The sequence below is a fragment of the Chenopodium album genome, chromosome 7, assembly GCF_948465745.1.
Source record: "Chenopodium album chromosome 7, dcCheAlbu1.1, whole genome shotgun sequence".
Taxonomy (NCBI): Eukaryota; Viridiplantae; Streptophyta; class Magnoliopsida; order Caryophyllales; family Amaranthaceae; genus Chenopodium; species Chenopodium album.
In genome coordinates this window covers 43,237,676-43,263,386 of record NC_137840.1, presented here as the reverse complement: position 1 = coordinate 43,263,386, position 25,711 = coordinate 43,237,676, and the positions used below count along the sequence as shown (strand labels likewise).

The 25,711-nt window shown below is 36.3% G+C and overlaps 2 protein-coding genes across 2 annotated transcripts; one reads left to right on the top strand and one right to left on the bottom strand.

Annotated features, from left to right (window-relative positions):
* Window positions 1-947: 947 nt before the first annotated feature.
* On the bottom strand, window positions 948-6,623 carry LOC145640208 (uncharacterized). The gene is made up of 8 exons (XM_081691510.1): window positions 6,566-6,623; window positions 6,228-6,358; window positions 5,223-5,256; window positions 3,540-3,626; window positions 3,238-3,380; window positions 2,773-3,069; window positions 1,893-2,654; window positions 948-1,739 (listed from the first exon to the last, which is right to left on the bottom strand). The coding sequence occupies exons 1-8, from the start codon at window positions 6,621-6,623 to the stop codon at window positions 948-950; spliced, it is 2,304 nt and encodes a 767-aa protein (XP_081547636.1).
* Window positions 6,624-22,546: 15,923 nt separating this feature from the next.
* LOC145637833 (microtubule-associated protein RP/EB family member 1A-like) lies at window positions 22,547-24,673 on the top strand. The gene is made up of 6 exons (XM_081688858.1): window positions 22,547-22,759; window positions 22,870-23,025; window positions 23,137-23,243; window positions 23,674-23,884; window positions 23,966-24,079; window positions 24,200-24,673. Exons 1-6 carry the CDS (start codon window positions 22,652-22,654, stop codon window positions 24,458-24,460), a joined length of 957 nt encoding a protein of 318 aa, XP_081544984.1. The 5' UTR covers window positions 22,547-22,651; the 3' UTR covers window positions 24,461-24,673.
* The last annotated feature ends 1,038 nt before the right edge of the window (window positions 24,674-25,711 follow it).

Genomic DNA, 25,711 nt, shown 5'->3' with positions numbered 1-25,711 from the left:
TGTGTGTTTGATTTAGGAGTGATCAACCTTAGTTTCTCATACTAGATTGCATTGTAGGTTCACATTGATACAGAAAATTGATTTGTGGCTTACATTTGTCAATTGAGTAGGTTCGCAAGTTTCCTAACTAGAGTCTCTCGTAGTTGGCGCTAGTTTGACCTCTAGGAGATTAGCCTACAATATTCTCTTGAATGCTTAATCAATTTTTCGCAACACTTGACTTAATCATCTCCAATCCCAATTAGTTGAATTAATTACGAATATATGTGGATCCATACCCTAGTGCTTGATAAATTTGATTTTTGTTTCGATTGATTGATTGGTAGAATAGACACACCTCACTTCATTGCTTCGAAATAGCTTAGCTTTGACATTAGCACTCACCTCCCATTCCTAGTGGTTCGACTCTCGACTTACTCTATGCTTTGTATAGGGGTGTATTGAGAGATTACAAATTGTTTTTTGAGCAAGGGTAGCTTAGTTTTCAACGACCTAGTCTCAGCGTGGATCAGACGCCATGGAAATGGTCTAAAAGTGTGACAAGTGTCTAAATCTGGCAAGCTAATCCATCGTCCGGCTACTAACTTGACGGCAATTCACAGCCTAGTCCCGTTTGCTAAACGGGGGATGAACATCTTAGGTCCTTATACGACTATACCAGGCGGAAAGCACTATATTCTGGTGGTTGTGGATTATTTCACCAAGTGGGTGGAGGTAGAGGCGATCAAGAGCATCAAGACAATGGATGTCATCTCTTTCAACATCATTACCCGGTATGAGGTACCTATGTCTATAATGTTTGATAATGGCCCTTAGTTTGAAACGCCTTAGCTCAAGATTTTTTTTTTGGCAATTAAAAAATTTTTATTAATCACCAAGAGAACAGGAATACACCAAAAACTAGCAAAAGCTAGCAGCCAAAACACCAACAAAGAAACCTAACAAACTCACTTTACAATAAGGAACTCACGTTGCCTATCATTACATCTGGAAGCTACTTTAAAGGAAATTTCTTTTATCAATGCATCAGCAGACCTATGATATTGATTAAAAACCACTTCATTCGTCTGGATCCAAATCGCATAAATGCTCTCAGCAAAAAACATTAAGAATAGCTTATGTTTAGGAGTCCCTTTCTTACCACACTTGGTAGCCCAAAGCAACTCTGAATCAAAGGAGCCAGGATTTCTCTTGCAATGCAAAATCTGAAGCACAACACCCCAAATCTGAGCAGAAAAAGGACATTTGAAGAAAAAATAATCTATAGACTCAACAACATTACCACATAACTTGCACATAGTATCAGAAGTAATTCCCCAAGCAGATAGTCTATCTAAAGTAGGCAGTCTATTACAAATAGCCAGCCAAGCAATAAATAAACTTCGTGGAGAAGCCTGATTATTGCAAATCACCCTGCTCCTGCTGACTTTATCATGAATACCATGGAGAAACTTATACATAGTCTTAATAGAAAAGCAACCCCCTTTGATAAAACTCTCCCAGCCACCAGCATTCTTGATCAGATTCATGCAGTCAAAAATTTTCTTCAAAGCCTTAGACATAGCTTGACAATGCACATCATCCAAATTCCTGCCTTTGATATAATAAGCAACAACCCACCTGACCCAGAGCTTATCTTTTTTGCATGAAATAGCCCATAAGAGCTTACACACAACAGCTTTATTCCACAGCTCCATATCCTTCACCTTCCAACCCCCAGCAACCTTTGGCAAGCAGAGCTAATGCAAGGAAACTAAGGCCTTCTTTGAGGCATCAGTGCTACCAGTCCATAGAAAGATCCTGCAGTATCTTTGAATTTCTTTAATAGCGTTTTTAGAGATAATAAAGATTTGACACCAAAACAATTGAAGACTATGCAAAATTACTTTTACCAGTTGAAGTCTTCTAGCATAAGATAAGAATCTAGCAGTCCAAGATTTGGCTCTTAAGAGAACCTTATCAATGAGGGGCTTACAATCAGCATAGGAAAGTTTCTTGGTGGCAAGAGGAACCCCAAGATACCTAATGGGAAAAGAACCTTTAGGAATCTTAAGGCTATCAATAATTTGTTGTTGTATAGACAGGTCAACACCCCCAATATAAACATTGCTTTTGTCCAAATTAGCCTCAAGACCATAAGAGCAAGAAATTTTTTTAAAAGCATGCAGAAGCAGCTCAGCAGAAATACAGTCAGCTCTACAAAACATGAGAAGATTGCCTGCAAACATTAGATGAGTGATACCAAGCTTTTCACACTTGGGATGAATAATGAAATCGGGATTGCTCTTTAGATGAGTCATGTTCCTTGAGAGATACTCCATACCTATGGCAAAGAGATAAGGTGAAAGAGGATCGCCTTGTCTTAATCCTTTTTTTGCTAAAAAAGGGGGACTAGGTTTCCCATTAATAAGAAAACTATAAGAAACAGAGCTCAAACAAGCAAAAATCCACTCCAAAAAAAGGTCAGGGAAGCCCAATTCTTGCATAACACTCCTCGGGAAGCACCATTCAACAGAATCATATGCTTTTTTAAGGTCTACCTTAATCATACATCTAGGAGAAATATGCTTTCTAGTATAGCCCTTAATAAGCTCAGTGGATAAACCCAACTTGACATTCACTAACCACTGTATGAACCACTTGCTGGATTCTAGCTGCCAAAATTTTGGAAATGATTTTGTAAATAATTGAGCAACATGCAATAGGCCTAAAGTCCTTAACTCTTGAAGGGTTGGGAACTTTAGGAACCAGAGTCACTGAAGTAATATTAACCTGCCTCAACAGATGCTTACTCTCAAAGAATTCCTTGACTGCCTTGCAAATGTCAGTCTTAAGAATAGACCAAGTATGCTTGAAAAATACAGCATTTAGCCCATCTAAGCCAAGAGCTTTACTATCATCAATTCCCTTCAAAGCTGCTTCAATTTTAGTATCTGTAATAGGTTGACAGAGAAGAGTTCTATGTGCAACAGACAATCTGGAACCATTTCTCATAATAGAAAGATCAATCATTGGAAGCTGAGGAGCACAAGATCCAAGAAGCTTCCCATAAAACTGCAAAATTTCTTGCTGAATATCATCATGAGAAATGAGTTTCTCATTTAGATCATTATACAAAAGAGAAATTCAATTTATCCTATGTCTCTCCTTGACTGAAGAATAAAAGAATTTGTGATTTGAGTCACCGAAATGCATCCATTGAATCCTAGACTTCTATCTCAGAGCAGTTTCTTCAACTTTAAGCCACTTCTTAAGATCACCAATACACTGATGTTCCATCTGCCAAAGCTCAGAGTCATGAATAGCAACCTGTAACTTATTCTGAACATTAGCAAGCTCTGTTCTAGAATTATCAATTTTATCATGAATGCTCGTGAACTCTTCAAAATGTAAAGTTTAAAGCACCACTTTCACCTTTTTCAGCTTAGACCAGAGAGTGAACATAGCAGTCCCCTAAACATCCTTCTTCCATTAGTCTTCAATGAGAGGTAAGAAATCTTTATGATGGACAAGATAATTGAAAAATTTGAAGGGTCTACCACCACCATGAGAATCTGCAGAAAGAGTAACCAAAATTGGACTATGATCAGAGATAGACGGGTTTAAATAATCAGCAACAACATCACCTTTATTTAGCATCCAATTACTATTACCCAAACATCAGTCAAGCTTAAGATTTTGTTGGGAGATCAAGGGATCTCATATTGTTTTGCATCAGTCAGCAAAACCCAAGCAAACGACCAAGCTGAATCCTTCAACAAACTCATCGCAGACGGCATTAAAACGAAAATTGAAAGAGGCGGTGGTTTATGGGCTAAAGAATTATTTCATGTCATGTGGGCCAACCGCACAATTAAAAAAGGGGCGACTGGTGAAACCCCATTTCTTATGGTATATGGTGCTAAAGCTGTGTTGCCCATCGAGCATTATGAGTCGACTCTACAAAGTATGTTGTACGATGAAGAGGCAAATTGGTAGGCCATGCGGCTAGCATTAGACTCGCTCCCAAAACGCAGGGGCAATGTCGCATTGCATCTTGAGACTTACCTTCTCAGAATGACACGTGACTACAACAAAAAAAGTACACAAATGACCCTTGAAATTTGGGGATTTTGTGTTATGAAATATGGAGGCAACCGGTAGGGCCAGCGAGCATGGAAAGCTAATTACTAATTGGGAAGACCCCTACCGGAAATATAAAGAATTAAGAGACGACATTTACCGATTGGAAACTCCAAACGGCATGCAACTGCCAAAAACTTGGAATGTAGACAACTTAAAAAAGTACTACTTCTAAGGGTTTTTTAAAAATTTTGTAAATGAAAAAGCTTATCAATGAAAAAGTTCTTTTCGTTTTCACTATTATTGTTTATTCCTTAGTATACATGTGTAACTTTATAAGTACCATCTATACAAGATACAGACGAATTAAATTAATTAAATAAGGCAATAGGCCGGATGATAAACTAAGTAAAAAACTTTGTGGCTAAACAAATGTCTACCACACATGAGGCCTAAGGTAGGATAATATTAAAATTTTATAATTCGACTTCTCCAACATGAGTAAGGCGTCCGGCGACGCCCATCCGGGTGGAATCTTCACAGAGAGTAACTCCTATCTGGACGACAAAGTTCTGTACACCCACATACAGACGACAAAGAATGAACGATCAAATTGGTCAACTCATAGTCATCTGACAAAAGTAATCTAAAGGAAACAAAAACGGACTTTGAGTGAGGTTGTGTCTAATAACACATCCGAAATTTGAATAATTCCCTTGCTTAGTTTACAATTTGAAATTGAAAACCTATACAAAGTATTCCTATGGGATGGACGGATGGGTGTATAATTGGATAATAACTACTTCGCTAGGAGTAGGCAGTCCGAATGTTTAAAAAACATTTGGTTGGTATTAATGCATTGAGTATAACTTATATAAATTCATTCTTTTTAATATACATAGAAGGCCTAGACTTAGTAGCCTACTTCTTTTAAGTGTAATGGCGAAAAGTTAAGGGCTAAGGCTCAAATATAAGACACATTCGGCCACCTAGAAAAAGCTTTAAGGTCGTTTGTATAAAAGAACCGGATAGTCAGTGGCTGGCTATACGCTTGGTGTGGGGAAATCACCATAGTGAATGATTGACTTTGAAATTAGTCATACTATTTTAAATATCAAAATTTTCCAAGTCAATCAACCTACTTTAGAACCCAAGCATACAGCTGTCAAGGGGAAATAACACCCGGTACGCTGCCTGTATCAAATGAGATGCAGTCATTCATGAAAACATATAAAAGAGCTTAGCTTTTAAATAAGTCCGGCCAGATGGCTGGCTGATTCATAAACAAAAGTTGACCCCTTGGCATGCAAAATAAACTATTGTTACCCAGAATACATTCGAGGAGAAACAGAGAAAGATTAACTCGACTCCTCAGTAAGTAAAAACAAAGATACTCAACACGCAGGACGGAAATGTATTTGAAATGGCTATCCGGCTGCAGAAAAAACTTATTTAGCTTTAGAGAGGACTCGACTTTATTTTAATCCGCCACTTCCTTGTTGGTTGGATGTTGCTTGTTGTGCTCCTTGTCCTCATCCTCATCCTTATCCTGAACATTCGCCACTCCACGTCTTGGTCCGCCTGTGCATCAAGCTCATGACGATACTCCTAGACGGGCCAAGACGTGGAGAACAGAGACTTCCACACCATCTTCATGCGAGTGATGAAGTCGGCCTCATTCTCCTGAATGAGAAGCTTCTTCTCTTCCTCAACCAAGGTCGTGCGGTATGATGCATGTGAGCTGCTTCTCCTGGTTAGCAAACCTATTTTGTAACTTCTCATTTTGGCCCTTGAGACTATCCGTCTCCATGCCACCATCTGGAAGCTTCTCCAACTTTTACTTGGCCGTTTTAAACTCCGCCTTAAGCTTAGTCACCTTCTTTTGAGCCGCCTCTAAATATTTTTTCACCTGCAAATTTGCTACCGCTTGTGAGTTCAAGATATCTTGAGTAAGCAACTCAGTCGTATTTAAATCATACATGGCTTTTTCAAGATTGGAAGCGGCTCTTATGTTGGAAGCCCTTACTTCTTCTTGCTTGTCGTTGAATGGTTTTTAAGACCATTCACTCTTAGCATGGCCTACATCTGGTTAACAGAGGAGGCAGTTAATATGCAATCGACCAAATAAAAAATTGAAAAATAATCTAACTTAAAAAGAAAGTTACCTCCGCAAGATTTGCTAGGAAGGCATCAAAGTTGAGGGAAATGACTCTTTTAATAGCGTGACGCAGTTCAGCAGAGACGAAACTAAGCATGTCCTTAGAAATTTGTCGCACATCCAGCGTTTGCGGAGCATCTGCACATGCAACATTTGGTGAAAGGCTGGCATAGATCCATCCAATAGACCTGCTGGCTTCAGAACTTGTTGGAAATTTTCTATAAGTCTTAACCCTGCATGGGTAAGGCAAAGGGTCAAAGGCGGAGGTACCTAGAATAACGACCAGATCCTAGGCATGTTTGTCCTTTATTTTGTTAGAAAGACTGCATAGAGAGCCAGTAGTACCAATTGGAGGCTTGTCCTTTGAAGACTTGGACTCCTCTGCCTTCTTAAGGGCAGCCATAGCAGCCGGCGACTTTGCGCCTGTTTAGGGGTGGGATTGAAATTGGCTCACGGAAGGTTTGTGAGTAATCCTCTTTTGATTCTTTGTGGGCGTGGGCACCCACCCTAAAGCGGGCTGTTTGGAGGGCTTTTGCACTAAAGCCGACAGCATAGACAACTTCACAGATCTTCCTAAAAATAACACAACACTTAGCAAAAGCAAAAAAATCCAATGTATAAAAAGAAATTGGTAGATGCATGGGAGCTTACGTGCTCCAGTTGATCTTTTTTTGAAAATTTTGCTCTTTTGCCGAACCATCAGGCGTTATGCAGAGGAGGAGTTTCTTAGCTTCTTTTTTGGATCTAGTTGAGACATCGCTTCTTCTGCAAAAGGCCGACTAGGTGATTATTAAAATGACAAAGTAAGAGTATAACAAAATTCTCTACAAAATACTCATCCGGTTGCCCACCTCTTCCCTTTTCAGTGCTTAGGCCACATGCGGTTAAGAAAATGGGATTTGTAAGCCATTCAAACATAGGGATGTAGTTGTTTGGGATTATTTCCTTCTTATATCCCCCACTACAGTTGTTATTTCAACCTAAAATAACCCACGCATCAAAATATGATCCCAGCCTTCATCAGACATTGGCGAGATAATTTCTTTTTGACAAAAAGTTAAGAGTTCTGGTTCGAAGAGTTAAACTTCGCATTCTGGATTGTGTTGGGGAAGAGATGATGTAAAACTTTTTCTTCTAATATTTCCACTTATTCTCTTTCCCAAAGTCATCATGTAACCTATGTTACAAGCTAAAGTGAACCATCAAGGCTCGCATAACTTGGGAACTTTGTGAAGATAATCCATGTAGGCGAATGCCTCAAATCTAGGCTCAACTCCTTGCATCTTACAGGTGGACACAAATCCTAAAATATTGAACCTAGAATTGGGTGCTAGTTGTGATACCCTCAGGAAGTACCCGTTAAGGATCTTTTCAATAGCCGTTTCTAGTGGGAACCGAAGGCCCGCCTGTATTTTGGTTGCATAACATCCAAATAAAGAATCCCCATAGCTTTGGTCAAGCGGCTAGATTACTATGTTGTCAAGGGCTGGGATGTTTATTCTATAGTCAGCTCCCATCACATAGGTGTCCCGGATTTCTTCTAAGTTTTTTTGCATAAGCCTTTGTGTGGCAGCGGATATGTGAATGAAGTACGGGATGTACTTATCTTGAAGAAAAGACAAAGTCTTCTCTTGGCCTTGCTCAATAGAGGTGGTTTTCTCGTCAAATTCCTCTTCTACAGCCTCAGGCGGCCTCTCTTCGGTTTTAGGGCCGCCTGAGATAGCATTTGACTTGAACGACCCCTTATCGTTGCAAGACGTCTCGTCACTAGACTTGCTTTCTAACACCCCTAAGATAGAGTCATTGGCGTTGTTGGGATACAGGACGGATAGTACGAGATTTCATTCCTAGGCACCCTAATTGGACTCTCGTCCTCGACATCACTAGACGCTTGAGCTGTCCTCTTAGTTCTTGTCATACATTCCGTCACAGACACAGACACAGTCGGTTTCGGGGAAGAGTGCATATTGGGACATGCTTCACCCCTAGTCCTAGATTCAGCCGTCCCAGGTGACCAGCTAACGGCTATCCTAAGCTGTGTCGTGTGTGTTTGTGATACCTTTTATAAAAACAAAAAAATAAACATAGATTAAATATTGAAATGTAAAGAGAGAGAAAGAGCAGGAGTTTACCTTATGGAAGTACACTTGAAAGTTCCTTGAACCGGTTGTGTCAGACAGATTAAACCCAACGACAGGCGGAAATGTTCTTTTAAGAAAAGTCAAAGATTCTTTCAGATTCCCTCAAGTGTTTTTCGTGAATATGGAAAAATGAGGGGCAATGATGATATTTATAGAGGGTGAATCTAGGGGCAACCCTACAAATTTCCCATATGGGTGAACAATAAAACTGACCACCCAATGCATGTGTGACAAATGTCACAGATGCCCCGTGGCAAGGCACCTCACATCTGTGAGGGGCAAATGTTTTGGGAAAAATTACCCAAGACACGTGGCCCTATAAAAGCTAACACATGTCAGCCTCCTAGAGGCCCTACTGGATCTCTCACCTAATGACACGTGTCAGGCCACATAAATGGCAGAAAAGAATGCCTTTCTTGCCCAAATACTGAGAAAGCCGTATTACGGCGCAGCCCACCAAATTAGGTTAGAAAAACCTAAGAAAGAGCACTTTACTCAATCCTATAAATAAGGTGATTTACCCAATTTATGGGGAAAATACATTTATTTCAATATACCCTACATTCTCTTACATTAAAGAAAACACTTGATCTAAGAATCCAAGAAGATCTTACTTTTACCTTTCCGCAATTTGTACATACTCTAGCACGTTCTAACTTTATCATCAAAGGTAGAGCTCCAACCACCCGGAGTCTCCGTTATTTTGTAGATGCAGGCGCCTCAAGACCTGTCTTCGAGCTGTGACTCTCCTGAGGGCTAAAAACACCCAAAACATGTCGCATCTAATTCTCTCTCAACAATTTATCCACTTTGCCACGACATGTTAGGACTGCATCACTTATATCGTTGAGTATAACCAAAACCTACATGCATACCCCATATGACTTATGTCTCCTAGCAGTAGTAGTGATGCCTTTGTAGACATCTACTTTTGGCCTCTTATCCCGACAGGAAGTGCTATGACGACAAATAAAACTATATTTGTGTTGGATTAACGTAAAGAATACTTATGGATAATTGATTGAATCACAAGAACACAAAGATGATTAGCCTAACAAAAAAAATATAAAATAAACTCCAATTAATTAATCTAGATCATAATTAGAGTTAATTCTGAGGCTAAAACCTAATCCTGGCATATTTTGTGGCGCCTAGGTTAAAATCAATGTTGCCGTAGAGAAATCCACACGCATCTCAATGAGTAGCGCTTGTCTAACGCGCGCAACTTATTCAGTTGTGCGCATTACCCAGCGCAACTACTAGTGATGCGATAGTGGAAGATTCAAAATTTCATAAAAATATAAAATCAAATCATACCATAATACCGCGCAAAAGATCCTCAGTGGCGCTGCCCATAGTAGTGCATTCTAATTACATGCACTGGGCTTTTGCGCGCAACCCATTAAGATGCGCGCGACACCTGCTGTGGTAGAATGCTTAAAACCCTAAACACACTCATTCCCTATAAATAGAGGCTTAATACTAGGCTCAAACAGATGGTAATTAACCTAAAACTCTGGCAGAAACTTTTTAAACTTATGAATTATCAAACCCTCTTGTCCTAAATAGTCACCCCCTCAATACTTGTTACCAAGGTGGAGGTTCTCGAACAAGGAGTCCGTAAACAAAGATCTAGAATAGAGAAGTGGTAATTCACGAGCACTTAGATCAATCACACTATTACAAAAATGCTCAAAGAGACCCAAAATAAGAGATTCGTTAACTACATGTCTCTCGAAATATAAAAATGACCCGTTATTAAAGCTAATCGGTCTCAACGTACAAAGAGAGACCCGTGGTTTTAAACAACAAGTCTCTCGAATTTTTTTTAAAAAAATTGAGTAATCAGAGTGACCTGTCATTTTAACAGACGGGTCTCCAAAAATTCCCAAAATCGTGCGCTTGGTAGTTCAAAACCCTGACCCTTGAATTAAAACATTTCACTCTGTCATTCTTCTCATTCACTCAGCCGCTTCTTGCCTTCAGCTCATCACTCTCCCTATTCCTTAATCACTTTTTATTCTTACCCCATTTTTAATTTCCTTAATGCTTTTCTTAATTTCAAGAAGTGATCTTCACTCTATTAATGTCAAAATTTCAAGATCTACTGTGAAGGTGAGTTTGTAATTTTCTTTCCATATTTTAAAGTAGTGTTGATCTTTGACTTTTTGTATTCTTTAATGAAAATCTAATTTCTCATAATTGTTTATAATATTTGAAATTTTTACATGATGTGATTTTTGGACTTCATTTTGAGGTTTTTTTCAATCGATTTTTTTTTTTTTGTTTTATTCCCTTTTACTTTTATGTGCTTTCACTTTTCTTCTCCCCTCGGATCTTTTGTAGTGTTAGATATAGTTTAGTGTATTTTTCGTTCACATTTTTTTATAATATAGTTCCTTTTATTCTGCTTTTATGATAGTCATATCTAATATGTTGATGTATTTTTTTTTTTAATTTTCATTTTCAATATCGTCTTTTTGTTCTTCATATTTTTTTTTTGGTATATTTTTTTGGATCTTCGACCACTCAAAATCAAGTTCAAAATTTAACACCACCTCCACTCGAGGTGGAAGATCCGTTGGTCAAACAAATTTGCCAATCTATTATAAATATTATCATTTTGGAACTCCTAAGTACTCCTAAATAAGATAAGAATTTGTTACGAATGCTCTAACGGCTTTATCTGTAAGTACGTACACAACTTCCCGGGATCTTGTAGCTTGATTACTAGCGAGGAATCTAACAAATCAATCATTTTTACTAATGATGATTTGCCTTTAAAAGACATTACCCACAACAATACATTGTATTTAACTATAGTATAAAGTATAATACAAAGTATAGTTAAGTTTCATGTCATGGACATTAAACCTACATTCAATCTTCTTCTTGGACGTTATTAGATAAATGTGCTTGGAGCGATACAATCCTCGCTTCATTAACTGATTAGGTTGAGCGATACATGCTTCTCCTCTCAGAATAGCGATAAATGATCAATCCCTTCTAGAAATAAATCATGATAATAATGAAGAGGACATGTGAGTATTCGCCATGGAGGCAATTTTCACACTAGAAATAGAGGAAACCCTTGAAGAACCATTAAATCTTGATCCATACTCCACCCCAATTGTAAACAACATCTTAAGAGTAGTTACTTTCTTGGGATGCCTTTGGAAATAGGAAAAAAGAAATCTCTTTTACTTCATATCCCAAAGAAATGCTTCTATTTTGGATTAGGATATAAACAATCTGAATAAGAACTAGAGTCTCACGATGCTAAGATGAAAGCACGTTGGGATAACAATAAGAAAAGGGATAATCACTTTACTCCCACCATACAATCAAACCCTTAATGGACAATTCATTAGGGAGGGAGAGGATTACCCATACTATGACTTTCCTAAATCATTAGTTCTAAAAGGTATCTAGAAGCCTGGATTCAAAATATTCCACGATTGCTACATCTTGAATAACGATTTTGAAATCGTTCAATCAAAATACCTAACTCCAGGGTTCTATGATAGGCAAGCATTCAACTTGCTATTTGGACTAGATCAAAATCATGTTGCTGCAATGACTAATCCGAACACCATCGAAGATGAAGCTTTTGACCCAACCTCGTTGATTACCTCTTCTAATGAAACCTTTTATCATGGATGGAGAGAGTCTTTCAAATGGATTAACCATAAAGGTGATACGCTGGAAATCATCACTGGCGTAGGGAAGATGTTTGAAGAATCTAACGATGAGTCTACTTTATATTTTAAGGAAACTGAAAGTTTAGGCCTTATGGCCATTGCTGAGCCTTTATTTCCTAGTTCTAAGGACGAAGATCTCAAAAAGGATTCTTCTCTTGATGTACTTTCTTTTGATTTCAATAATACGAGTTCTATTTTTGAGTATATGCCTTCTCTTTAATCTTTTGAATGCTCTAATAATCGATCTAATGAAGATGAAAATATTAACAAATTGGTCGAATTAATGAATGAACGAGAACAAAAGAATCCTATATTTGAAGAAACTGAAAGAATCAATATAGGAACTAATTAAAACAAAAGGGAAGTCAAATTAAATTTAAATCCAGAAGAGCAATCGATCCTTTTATCAACGCCCAAAGAATTCAAAAGACTTGTTCTCTTGGTCATACAAGGACATGCCTAGAATAGATAGGAAAATTTCAGAACAAACCATTCCCTAGAACCCTACTTCTAACCAGTAAAACAAAAACTCCGAAGAATGAAACCTGATGTTGCTTTGAAAATAAAAGAAGAAGTACAAAAGCGATTAGATGCAGGCTTCATTCTCGTATGTAATTACTCAGAATGGGTAGCAAATATCGTCCAAGTCCCCAAAAAGGATGGATGAGTTTGCATGTGTGTCAACTTTTGGGACCTTAACAAGGCTAGCCCTAAAGACGATTTTCCTCTACCTCATATTGATATATTAGTAGATGTAGATACCCTAAAATGTCTCCACAAAATCAAACCCAATGATGAACAACTTTTCACCTCCATTACTTGTCGGGTTTAGTATTTAATCACAAGAGTTCTTAAATTTCATATTCAGACAAGCTCAATTCATAAATTAGTCAACGGATCAGTCCTATGTTTGGTCAAAGCAAAGTCCATTTTTATTTTGGCCCAAACCTTTTTATTCATTTCATATTATTTATTATTTTAGCCTAATTAATAACTAATAAACCTAAATAGCCCAAAATTATGAAACGACACTTAAAAAACTTGAGCGTGATTAGGGTTTAAATGTATCTGGACATAAAAATTTAAACAGGATCCCCCGTGCCACGCAAATTGTGTCGTAGGGAAATGTTGCCACGTCACAGCATATTTTCCTGTGCCACGGTGCGTATACCATGACACGGGGCTATTCCGTGCCTTCTCCGCCTAAATCCTTCACGCGCTTTTGTCTTCCACGGTTATTTCTTTCCCACGTCACTCCAGGTTTCCCTGCGTCACACAAAAGTGTACCGTGTCACGGAATGATTTGTCCTGTCACGGTAGTATTAATTAGGGTTTTTTTTATCCTATTTAAGGTTCTGTGTGTTCCTTCTTCTCATTTTCCCTATAAAATACCCCCTCTTTTTTGTTGTTCAGGGCATCAATTAATTCTCTCTACTCGCTTCTATAATCTAGCCTAAACACTTGCGTACCTAATTATCTCAAAATGCTAACCTTAAGCACTCTAAGGAGTCCGTACTTTACCTGAGGTTCTGTCCTTAAACCGAGGCGTGAAAGGTAGAACTGTTTAAGGGTTTGGCCCTAAATCAACTATATTTAATCTAATTTAAATTATTGTATTATTTATTTCCTTGAATTTACAAACTCGTTTATTGTCTTATAGTTGCAAGCAAGAAAAATCAATGTAAGGGACCTAGTTCCTTTTATTTCTATTATTTTTCAAATGATTTTATATTGTTAGATTTATTGTTGAATTGCTTCCAATATTAATGTTAATTCTATTATTATTTGTTATCACCATATTGCATGTTTAAAGAGAATATGTAATTGAAAATCACGATTTATAAGATAATTTAGACGACCAGTTTAGGTTCCTTTTCAATCTTGTTATTAATTCAAGTGATTATTAAATTTTAGAATTATATGTTGCATTAATATTTAACCAATTTAGCGTAATTTTAGTTTGGAGCAAATTGAATATTTGCTTGTATGCCTTTGAGATCGTAGGAATCACTTTTCACTATAAGAATCGAGTAGAGGCCAATACGGGCGAATGTGACTCTATGAGAAACTTCGTACCATCATCCCCGATCCTCCTTTCATGGTTCTGAACCATATGGAGTTGGTAATATCATGGATTATGAATGGGGTGTAATCTTCACGGGAATTGTAGTTGCTTATCATTGTCCCTTAATCGTGGTTGCCTTAAAAGATCCACAAAAGGTTTACAAGTCCTTAAAAACGTGTTGGCGGCTCCCTACTTTCCTTCTCTCTGATGGTATATGTCAATTCCGACTTCCTATGAGTGCCAAGCATATTAACCACATGCTTAACGTAGGCGCACTTCTAACGACGCCTACAATTTGGCGACTCTACTAGGGAGGATTCTTGGTTATTAATCCATTTGAGTAATCGGTATTTAATTAAGACGTGTGGATGAGAGTTGAAAGATTTTTAAAAAATATTCCTGTTATCAATTTGGTATTTTTGCATAAGCATAGACATTTTAACGTCGCATTCAGGTCTGTGCCGTAGGAAAATTTTAATAACCTGATCGTGAAAGTGGCGACGGCAAACTCGGACAGTAGCAGCAGCTGAGCCGAAAAGCTCCTTAGGTACAACGTGAGACGGCTAGTCACACCGCGACATGGTATCAAGCTTCGTGCCCTAGTATAGTTTTGTTGTGACGCGGTATTTTGAGAAAAAAAAAAAAAAAGAAGAAGAAGAACCAGAAGACGAAAATGGTGAAATTAAGATTGAGAAAGCAACAACAAAATGAATTGAGAAAGGAGCATGCGGAAGCTCGAATTTAAAGCAAAATAAAGCCCCGTGACACGACTTTATTTCCCGTGCTGAGGTAACTGTTGCCGCGTAATGGTATACATGTGGCGCGGTCAAAGACACGGAATTCTAAAGACATGGTGCATGCGGGAATCTAGTAGCGAATATTCCTGGCACGATTGAGTAATTCAGCTGTAAAAAATAATCCCACGTCACGGGATAAATACCGCATGAAGGGAACTAATACCGTGTCACGTCGACCAGCCACGTGACAGGTGCACAGTCGTGTGACATGCACGCTAATGGAAGCTCTTGCAGCGAATATTCCTAGCATCTTTGATCGAATTGTAACGATTTTCCGCAGCTTTTTTACAGTTATTTTCTCACCGAAAATATGTGAAAAATTCTAACAGATATTTAAGTCGTAAATAAATTACCATTTTGCCACCTATCAAGCATCAAAGTCACATTTTTTATATTTTAAGATTACCATTTTGCCCCTAGCGAGCATCAATGTCACATTTTTTATATTTTAAGCACCTAACATGATCGGATAGTAGACTTGAAGGTGTGAACCATTCACAGCCCACGTTCGGGGACAAGGAAACCAACTATATCCCACGTTCGGGGACAATTAAACCACCATTATTTCATGGGGCAAGGTTCTCGATACACAAAGACTTGCAATCTCATTAGATAAGTTTTTTACTTAAGCATGGAAAATTGTTGGTCGTTGTCACATCTCAAAATGAAGACGTCAGCGATTATATAATCTGTCGACATTCCTCAAGCATGGAGAGTATTATCGGTGGATTTCTTCAAGCATAGAAAACCGCCAACTTCATCTGTCGACTTTTCTCAAGCATGGAAATTATTATTGGTGTGTTTTTTCAAGCATAGCAAACAAACAAATTCATTTGTCGACTTTCCTCAAGCATGAAAAGTATTATCCGGTGGAATCCTACAAGCATAAGAAGCTACCAAACTCATTTGTCACAAATACACTAGTGTCAAATACACATTCTATCCCTTTACTCTATTATCTATAGAACTAACATTTTTCTGCAGGTATCGGCGTATACAAAGTGATTTAGGATCGCGGAACGTTTTAAATCATTCTCCGTCCCTATCGACTACTTTTACCATCGTTTTTGAAACTAAAGTTTCTACAAACTCAGTCGAAGTGGGGGCTTTTGTAGACACCTAAAAATTTCCCCCCAAAACCAAACCCAATGATGAACAACTTTTCACCCCCATTATTGGTCAGGTTCAGTATTTAATCCCGGGAGTGCTTAAAATTCATATTCAAACAAACTCAGTTCATAAAATAGTCAACGGATCATTTGTAATGTTTGGTCAAAGCGTAGTCCATTTTTATTTTGGCCCAAAACATTTTATTCATTTCATATTATTTATTATTTTAGCCGAATAAAAAAATAATAAACCAAAATAGGCCGAAATTATCAACCAACACTTAAAAATGCTGAGCGTAATTAGGGTGTAAATGTATCTGGACATGAAAATGGAAGTATTATTTCCCGCGTCACGGCAAACTATGTCGCGTCACGGGAAAAGTTGCCGCGTCATGGCATATTTTCCCGTGCCACGGTGCATATACCATGACACAAGCCTATTCCGTATTTTCACCATGTAAATCCTTTAAGCCCTTTTATCTTTTGCAAGTTATTTCTTTCTTGCGTCACTCCAGGTTTCCCCACATCACACTAAAGTTTACCGTGTCTTGGCATACTTTGTCGTGTCGCGGCATGCTTTGCCATGTCGCAGCGTTTTTATCCTTTTTAGGGTTCAGTGTGTTACCTCTTTTCATATTTCCTATAAATACCCCATCATTTATGTTGTTTGGGGCATCAATTAATTCTCTCTTCTCTCTTCTATGTTCTAGCCTAAACACTAGCCTAACTTATTCTCTCAAAATACTTCCCTTAAGCACTCCAAGGAGTCCATACTTTACCCGAGGTTCTATCTTTAAACCAAGGCGTGATAGGTATAACTGTTTGAGGGTTTGTCCCCAAACCAACTCTATTTAATTTAATTTTAATTATTGTATTATTTATTTCCTTTAAGTTACTAACTCGTTACTAACTTGTTTATTGTCTTATAGTTGCAAGCAAGCAAAATCAAAGTAAGGGATCATGTTCCATTTATTTCTATTATTTTTTCTAATTATTTTAAATTGTTACATTTATTTTTGAATTGCTTTCAATATTATAGGGTGGTTTGAGAAAGAATGAGTCAAAATGTTAAGAAATAGAGAAAATAGGCATGTAAGAACCCATTTTGGCTTGAAATGGCTTCATTTTGAGGATATAGACCCTTAAAATTAGTAAATTTGTTTGTTTTGTGTGATTTCAAGTCATAAACTCTTATAACTATGTAAATATGGGCTGGTTTGACATAGAATGAGTACAAAAGTTAAGAAATAAAGAAAATAGGCCTGTAAAAACCTATTTTGGCTTGAAATGGCTTCATTTTTAGGATATAGACCCTTAAACTTAGTAAATTTGCTTCTTTTAAGTGATTTCAAGTCAAAAACTCTCATAACTATATAAATATGAGAAGGTTTGAGAAAGAATGAGTTCAAAGGTTAAGAAATAAAGAAAATAGGCATGTAAGAAGCCATTTTGGCTTGAAATGGCTTCATTTTGAGGACATGGACTCATAAACTTAGTAAATTTGCTTTTTTTATGTGATTTCAACTCTTAAACTCTTATAACTATATAAATATGGGTTTGTTTGAGAAAGAATGAGTCCAAAAGTTAAGAAATAGAGAAAATAGGCATGTAAGAACCCATTATGGCTTGAAATGGCTTCATTTTGAGCATATGGACCCATAAACTTCGTAAATTTGCTTGTTTTATGTTATTTCAAGTCATAAAATCTTATAACTATGTATATATGATATGGTTTGAGAAAGAATGAGTCCAAAAGTTAAGAAATAAAGAAAATAGGCATGTAATAACCCATTATGGTTTGAAATGGCTTCATTTTTAGAATATGGACCCATAAACTTAGTAAATCTGCTTCTTTTATGTGATTTCAAGTCATAAACTTTTAAAAATATGTAAATTAGAGATGGTTTGAAAAATAATGAATTCAAAAGTTCGGAAAAAAGAAAATAGGCATGTAAAAACCCATTTTAATTTGGCTTGAAATGACTTCATTTTGAGGATATAAACCCATAAACTTAGTAAATTTGCTTTTTTTTATGTGCTTTAAAGTCATAAACTATTATAAATATGTAAATATGGGTTGGTTTGAGAAAAAATGAGTCCAAAAGTTAAGAAATAAAGAAAATAGGCATGAAGAACCTATTATGGCTTGAAATGGCTTTATTTTAAGCATACGGACCCATAAACTTAGTAAATTTGTTTGTTTTATGTGATTTCAAGTCATAAAATCTTATAACTATGTAAATATGTGTTGGTTTGAGAAAGAATGAGTCCAAACGTTAATAAATATAGAAAATAGGCATGTAAGAACTCATTATGGCCTGAAATGGCTTCATTTTGAGAATATGGACACTTAAACGTAGTAAATAAATTTGCTTGTTTTATGTGATTTCAAGTCAAATACTTTATAATTATGTAAATATGAGATGGTTTGAGAAAGAATGAAATCAAAAGTTAAGAAATAAAGAAAATAGGCATTAAGAACCCATTTTGGCTTGAAATGGCTTCATTTTGAGGATATGCACCCATAAACTTAGTTAATTGGCCTTTTTATGTGATTTCAAGACATAAACTATTATAACTATGTAAATATGGGTTAGTTTTAGAAAGAATAAGTCCGAAAGTAATAAATAGAGAAAATAGGCATGTAAGAACCCATTATGGCTTGAAATGGCTTTATTTTGAGCATATGAACCAATAAACTTACTATATTTGCTTGTTTTATTTGATTTCAAGTCATAAAATCTTATAACTATGTAAATATGGGGTGGTTTGAGAAAGAATGAGTCCAAATGTTAAGATTAAATAAAATAGGCATGTGAGAACCCATTTTGGCTTGACGACTTCAATTTGAGGATATAGACCCTTAAACATGTAAATTTGCTTGTTTTATGTGATTTCAAGTCATAAACTCTTATAAATATGTAAATATGGGTTGGTTTGAGAAAGAATGAGTCCAAAAGTTAAGAAATAAAGAAAATAGTTTTGTAAGATTCCATTTTGGCTTGAAATGGCTTCATTTTGAGGATATGGACCCATAAACTTAGAAATTTGCTTCTTTTATGTGGATTAATATCATAAACTCTTATAACTATGTAAATATGGGTTGGTTTGAGAAAGAATGAGTCCAAAAGTTAGGAAATAAAGAAAATAGGCCTGTAAGAACCTATATTGGCTTGAAATGGCTTCATTTTTAGGATATGGACCCTTAAACTTAGTTAATTTGCTTTTTTAACGTGATTTCAAGGAAAAAACTCTTATAACTATGTAAATATGAGATGGTTTGAGAAACAATGAGTTCAAAAGTTAAGAAATAAAGAAAATAGGCATGTAAGAACCCATTTTGGCTTGAAATGGCTTCATTTTGAGGATATGGACCTATAAACTTAGAAATTTGCTTCTTTTATGTGATTTCAAGTTATAAACTCTTATAAATATGTAAATATTGGTTGGTTTGAGAAAAAATGAGTCCAAAAGTTAAGAAACAAAGAAAATAGGCATGTGAGAACCCATACTGGCTTGAAATGGTTTCATTTTGAGGATATGGACCCTCAAACTAAGTAAATATGCTTGTTTTATGTGATTTCTAATCATAAACTCTTATAACTATGTAAATATGAGATGGTTTGAGAAATAATGAGTTCAAAAGTTAAGAAATAAAGAAAGTAGGCATGTAAGAAGCCATTTTGGCTTGAAATGACTTCATTTTGAGGATATGGACCCATAAACTTAGAAATTTGTTCCTTTTATGTTATTTCAAGTCATTATCTCTTATAACTATGTAAATATGAGATGGTTTAAGAAAGAATGAGTTCAAAAGTTAAGAAATAAAGAAAATAGTTACTTAAGAACCCATTTTGGCTTGAAATGACTTTATTTTGAGGATATGGAGCCATAAACTTAGAAATTTGCTTTCTGTTTCGTGATTTCAAGTCATCACTTATATTTTATTTTCTTTACTTGTAACTTATGTTATTTTTTAATTGTTTAAACTATATATTATTATATAATGTCTTTCTTGTAGGAGAACTGCCAGAAGAATGTTGAAGAAGCCACCACTCAAGGGATTAAAAAGAGTCCTAACGAGTTGTATTGGGAGAGTGTGGGTGGTTGCAACAAGAAGGTTCGGGTGAGAGGACTTGGCCAAAGTGCAGAGCTGTACTATGGCAACTGGACGGGTCGAGGTTCTAGGTCTTCACAACAGTACACACCGTTCGTTGTTTCTCAGATGCAGGATTAGATGGACCATAGGGTGGAGGCTCTTCATAGTGAAATCCGGAGTGAACTTCGGAGTGAAATTCGGAGTGAAATGGAAGTTGAGATGCAAACCCAAATTCAAGCTAAGGTGGCCGAAATGGAGAGGAGAGTCGAGGCGAGATGGGATGATTTCATGAGTCGATTCGCAAACAATGACACATGTTCCACCTTTGAGCCTTAGCGTCGAGACCCCAGGGATGACCCGGGTAGTGGAAAAGGAAGCCAGGGTACCCTGGCATTTGTATAGCTTAGCTTTGGTTTATGTAGTACGAACATGTAGTTAATTAGAATTTATGTAGCGTTTGATTATGTTCCTGCTTTTGTAGAATTACTATATATTATATAGCTTTTGGTTATGTTTAACTTAAGCATAGATTTTGTGGAAATATATATATTTATATTTCCGAAATTGGATTATGATTTTAATTTTTACAGGTATTAGGTGCAGGAATATAGGTTATTAATGTTGTTTTTTTCTTAAAAAAACAACTAGAATTTTGGCTTTGTAAATTATATTTTGCGACGAAAATAATTAATATTAAGTTTGTCGGAAGTGATTTGCGACGGAAAAAGGAAGAATAATCCGTCGCTGGAAGACTCAATAACGACGGAATTTGCCGTCGTAAATCAGGTAATTTGCGAGGGAATTTAATTCCGTCGGTATATTACGAGGGAATTTTCCGTCGCAAATTATCTTATTGCAAGGGATTTATCCGTCGCAAAACAACGTCGAAATTAATTTCCGTCGCAAATTCCCAAATTTTGCGAGGGAATTTTCCATTGTTGGTGAATCTTTAGCGACGGAATATAAGAAGAAGAGTTCCTAAAGAACTTATGTACGACGCATTTATATATCAAGCCCTACAAAAACTATATTTTGAATATTGTAATTATTATTAAACTTTTAGTCTATTTGACTAAATCATTGACATCTCAACCTGAAGTTTGAGCATATAAGTGTTAGTAATGAGAATTACTATTTGTATGTGAAAGAGAACTATCGTGTCAATTATAAATATTCTAAAGCATCAACAAGATACTTATTCGTGAGACTGTTTTATCATGGTCCCTAAGAACCATGAGCAATGTATATAGTTACATGTATTATATTATTATACAAGATTGAAAAATCAACGTTGATAATATCATGTGTTGCCATATTATTATGGAATGTTTAATCAAATAATAATGATCATCAATTTCTATTATTCATGCCCTCCAGAAGAAGGCATATGTATAATGGTTAAAGCAATTTTAAACAGAGATTTCGAATGAAATGTGGACAACACACGTATTATTGTTATAGGTTTGGTGGTATGAAGACTCACTTGTTCACGTAAAGATTTGAGGATTTGGGAGGATTGAAAATCAAGGAATGACGCTATTTTGCGTCATGTGAGAAGACTCTCAACTATATTGGATTCATTGCATTAGAAGACTTCAAGTTATGTATTCATCAGAGGGAAAAATTACGCGCTGCACTCTTTTCCCCTTAACCATGGTTTTTGTCCCATATTGGGTTTTTCTGGTAAGCTTTTTAACGAGGTAGCATTTCAATCGTATTATGAAGAATGTTATACTCTTTTTCCTTCATTAGGTTTTTATCTCACAGGGTTTTCCTTAATAAGGTTTTAATGAGGCACAATCTTCGATAATGGACATCCAAGGGGGAGTGTTATGAAATAATTGTGGATATCCATTATCCTCATTTGTATCATTCCGGAACAATCTATATCTAGGGTTTATATTCTTATCCAATCAAACCCTAATATAATGTATGTATATATACACCTTATCATATGGAATAAAGATACACAGATTAATTCTCTCTTCATCTCTCATCTTTTCCCTTATTTCACAACACATAAAAGATTTTGGTGTCTTTTTTATAATTTTACAAAGTTACCACGTAGGCACATAAACTAAATAATACGTATTAAACTAGCAGGCCTACCACCCAAACTATAGAGATAAATACACGCCAATACAATTACTATATAAGACTTAACTCTTTTACGCGCATCACCAAGGAAGCCACCCTATTTTATTATAAGACGTCGAAGAAAAGCTTTTTATGCTGGGGCCAGGCGGCCCAGGCCCAACAACACTTGAACATTCAAGAATGTAACTTTTGCACGAAAGGGCCTAACGGCTAGAAATCACATAACCAAAATTTTGAGTTTTCAAACTAATAAGTACGTCTTAAAAAAAAAAAAAAAAAAAAAAAAAGAGCGATAAAAACGGATCGGCGCCCAACGATTAAAAAAAAAACGGCATTTTTCTCAGACACACTTCTTCAACGGATACTAACAAAACCCAATTTCCTCTCCTGAAGCCGAGTGAAAACATCAGTGTGTTTGAAAAATGGCGAGCAACATAGGAAACATGGATTCAGCGTATTTCGTAGGCAGATCTGAAATTCTCTTATGGATTAATTCTACCCTGCATCTCAATCTCTCCAAAGTCGAAGAGGTACGGTTTTCTTCTCTCCTTCTTTTCCTTCAATTTTTTTTCATAAATTCTTGGCATAATGACGGATTGTAAAATAAAAAATGTAATATTAACGACCCGGTAAATTTCAGGCGGCTTCAGGGGCGGTGCAGTGCCAATTGATGGACGCTGCGCATCCGGGGATGGTACCGATGCATAAGGTCAATTTTGAAGCGAAAAATGAATATGACATGATTCAGAACTATAAAGTTCTTCAAGATGTCTTCAATAAACTTAAGATTACTAAGGTACTACTCTTATTAATTTTGTTTCTTTATTCTCCCCATTATTGTTTTATTATTTTAAAAATTTCTGTTTTATATTTTTTTGTTTTTCTCTTTTTCGATGTGGGAATTCAGCATATAGAAGTTAACAAACTCATTAAAGGGAGGCCGTTGGATAATCTTGAGTTTATGCAGTGGATGAAGAAATATTTTGACTCTGTTAACGGTGGACTTTTCCACAGGTAATTCGTTTATCGTAGTTATCATCCTTGTATATAAAGCTGAGTTAAGTAATACATTCCAAAATTAAAATTTCATGGAACAAGGAATTATTAGGTATGTATTTTTTGGGAACAAAAGGACTGCATTAATTAAATTAAAAAATTATACAGAATTATAATGATATGAGAAAAATGGTTTTAGACTTTGCTTACTGACATTTTTCTTTTGAACTGTATCATGATAGATAGAATTAATCATCAAAAAGTTGATACAATGATTAATTTTAGTATAATCGCAATTCAAAAAAATTCAATGTGGCCAATTTTTAAGGGATGCGTGCTATATAGGTTTGGATAGTTTCTGTTTCTTTTCTACATTCTAGCAGACTGAAAGAAATTCTTGTGAATGATATTTAAAAGCAAAAATGTTGATTCTTTTTGTGAATGATAGTTACAATCCTTTGGAAAGGAGAGAAAGCAGGAAAGTGGTCAGGAAATCAGCAAACCTTCAAGTTTCTGCAAAACCGAACACTTCTAGCAACAAATCTCATTCATCTCACAGCAACAGGAGAGCTGATGTGTGGTCTACTAATACTAATAACCAGTCTCTTAGAGCTGCCAAACCCAGCTCTAGTACTGCTGTATCTGTATACGAAGAACAGGTAATTAAGCCATTATGGTGTTGAGATTGTGTACTTTGACTTAATATAGTTCATGAATCTAATTTTAGACTGATGAACCAGATCACAGAGCTGAAGTTATCAGTTGACAGTCTTGAGAAAGAACGCGATTTTTATTTCTCAAAGCTGAGAGACATTGAAATTCTATGTCAAACACCACAGATCGAGAACTCACCTGTATGTGTATGCCTTATAAACCCATTTTTACATCCTATTTTTGTTGTGTTTTGAATCAAAGAAATTTGATGGTGTGTTATAAGGACTGCAACCTGAGATTTTCATGTTTTCGTTACTTAGATTGTGGCAGCAATGCAGAAGATATTATATGCTACGGATGATGAAACATCTGTGGTGGCTGAAGCACAAGCCATAGTATCACAGCACATAAAGCATTTAAGTCCGATAGTTGAGGTCTCAGAACAGAGTACAATGGTTGAAAAACAGAAGCGGAAAAGCATTGATATCGATACTCCTACAAGCGGAAAACAGCCTCAGAGGCAACGGCTTTCTGATGTCTCTAACATTCAGTGCAGCGGATCTCCTCTTATTAGCTTTTAGAGGATCTGATCGTGTTTCATAACTTTTGAAACTACATCTTTTGAACTTGACACTGTGTTGGTACCTGGACTGTTGAAAGCTCGAGCAGTCTATGTGGTTTGGTTGTATGTGTGTACTTGTGCAATTAACTTATCTATCAAATGGTATTAGCCATTATGTTAAGCCAATAAATATTTTGATATCGATACTCCTACAAAGCAGAAAACAGCCTCTGAGGCAACGGCTTTCTGATGTCTCTAACATTCAGTGCAGCGGATCTCCTCTTATTAGCTTTTAGAGGATCTGATCGTGTTTCATAACTTTTGAAACTACATCTTTTGAACTTGACACTGTGTTGGTACCTGGACTGTTGAAAGCTCGAGCAGTCTATGTGGTTTGGTTGTATGTGTGTACTTGTGCAATTAACTTATCTATCAAATGGTATTAGCCATTATGTTAAGACAATATATATTTTGATATCGATACTCCTACAAAGCAGAAAACAGCCTCAGAGGCAACGGCTTTCTGATGTCTCTAACATTCAGTGCAGCGGATCTCCTCTTATTAGCTTTTAGAGGATCTGATCATGTTTCATAACTTTTGGAACTACATCTTTTGAACTTGACACTGTGTTGGTACCTGGACTGTTGAAAGCTCGAGCAGTCTATATACCTTGTGGTTTGGTTGTATGTGTGTGCAATTACTAATCTATCAAATGATGTTAGTTATTATGTTAAGATCAATTAATATTTTGCATTGACAGCCCGGTATTAAGGGACAGCTCGGTATCAAGGCTGCTTTCATTTATTGTTCAACAATTCAAGTAAGTTTAGATAAATATAAGTTGGAAACCCAAATTAGGAATGTCAATGGGCGGGCGGGGCGGATGTTGGCCTTCCCATCTCCATCCCCACCTAAAATTTTCATTTCCATGCCCATCCCTGCGGCGGGTTCAGAATTCATCCCAATCCACGCCCCGGGGGGTACAATTCCAAAACCATCCTCGCCCCGCCCCCACTTGGATATCCACCCCCACCTGATCCCCATCAAAAACCCACCTAATCCCTACCCAAGACCTGCCTTTCAAATAAACAATCCAACATAATTAATACGGATTACAATTAAAAAAAAATTTAATCTTAATATTACACACTTTTTTTGTTTATAATATAAGTGTAGTACAAAGTATTATAATTAATATTTTATTTCACGTAATTATTTTATAAAGTACTATAAAAGTATATAATTTTGTTTTTAAAGATATATAAATGT

Coding starts and splice junctions, on each gene's coding strand:
- LOC145640208 (XM_081691510.1), bottom strand. CDS start 6,623: ATGGCTGCCCTTAAGAAGGCAGAGGAGTCCAAGTCTTCAAAGGACAAG. Junction 5,257..6,227: donor TCCTAGCAAATCTTGCGGAG/GTAACTTTCTTT, acceptor CATTTGATACAG/GCAGCGTACCGGGTGTTATT. Junction 3,381..3,539: donor TGCAGATTCTCATGGTGGTG/GTAGACCCTTCA, acceptor TACATTTTGAAG/AGTTCACGAGCATTCATGAT.
- LOC145637833 (XM_081688858.1), top strand. CDS start 22,652: ATGGCGAGCAACATAGGAAACATGGATTCAGCGTATTTCGTAGGCAGA. Junction 23,885..23,965: donor TATCTGTATACGAAGAACAG/GTAATTAAGCCA, acceptor CTGATGAACCAG/ATCACAGAGCTGAAGTTATC. Junction 24,080..24,199: donor CACAGATCGAGAACTCACCT/GTATGTGTATGC, acceptor TTCGTTACTTAG/ATTGTGGCAGCAATGCAGAA.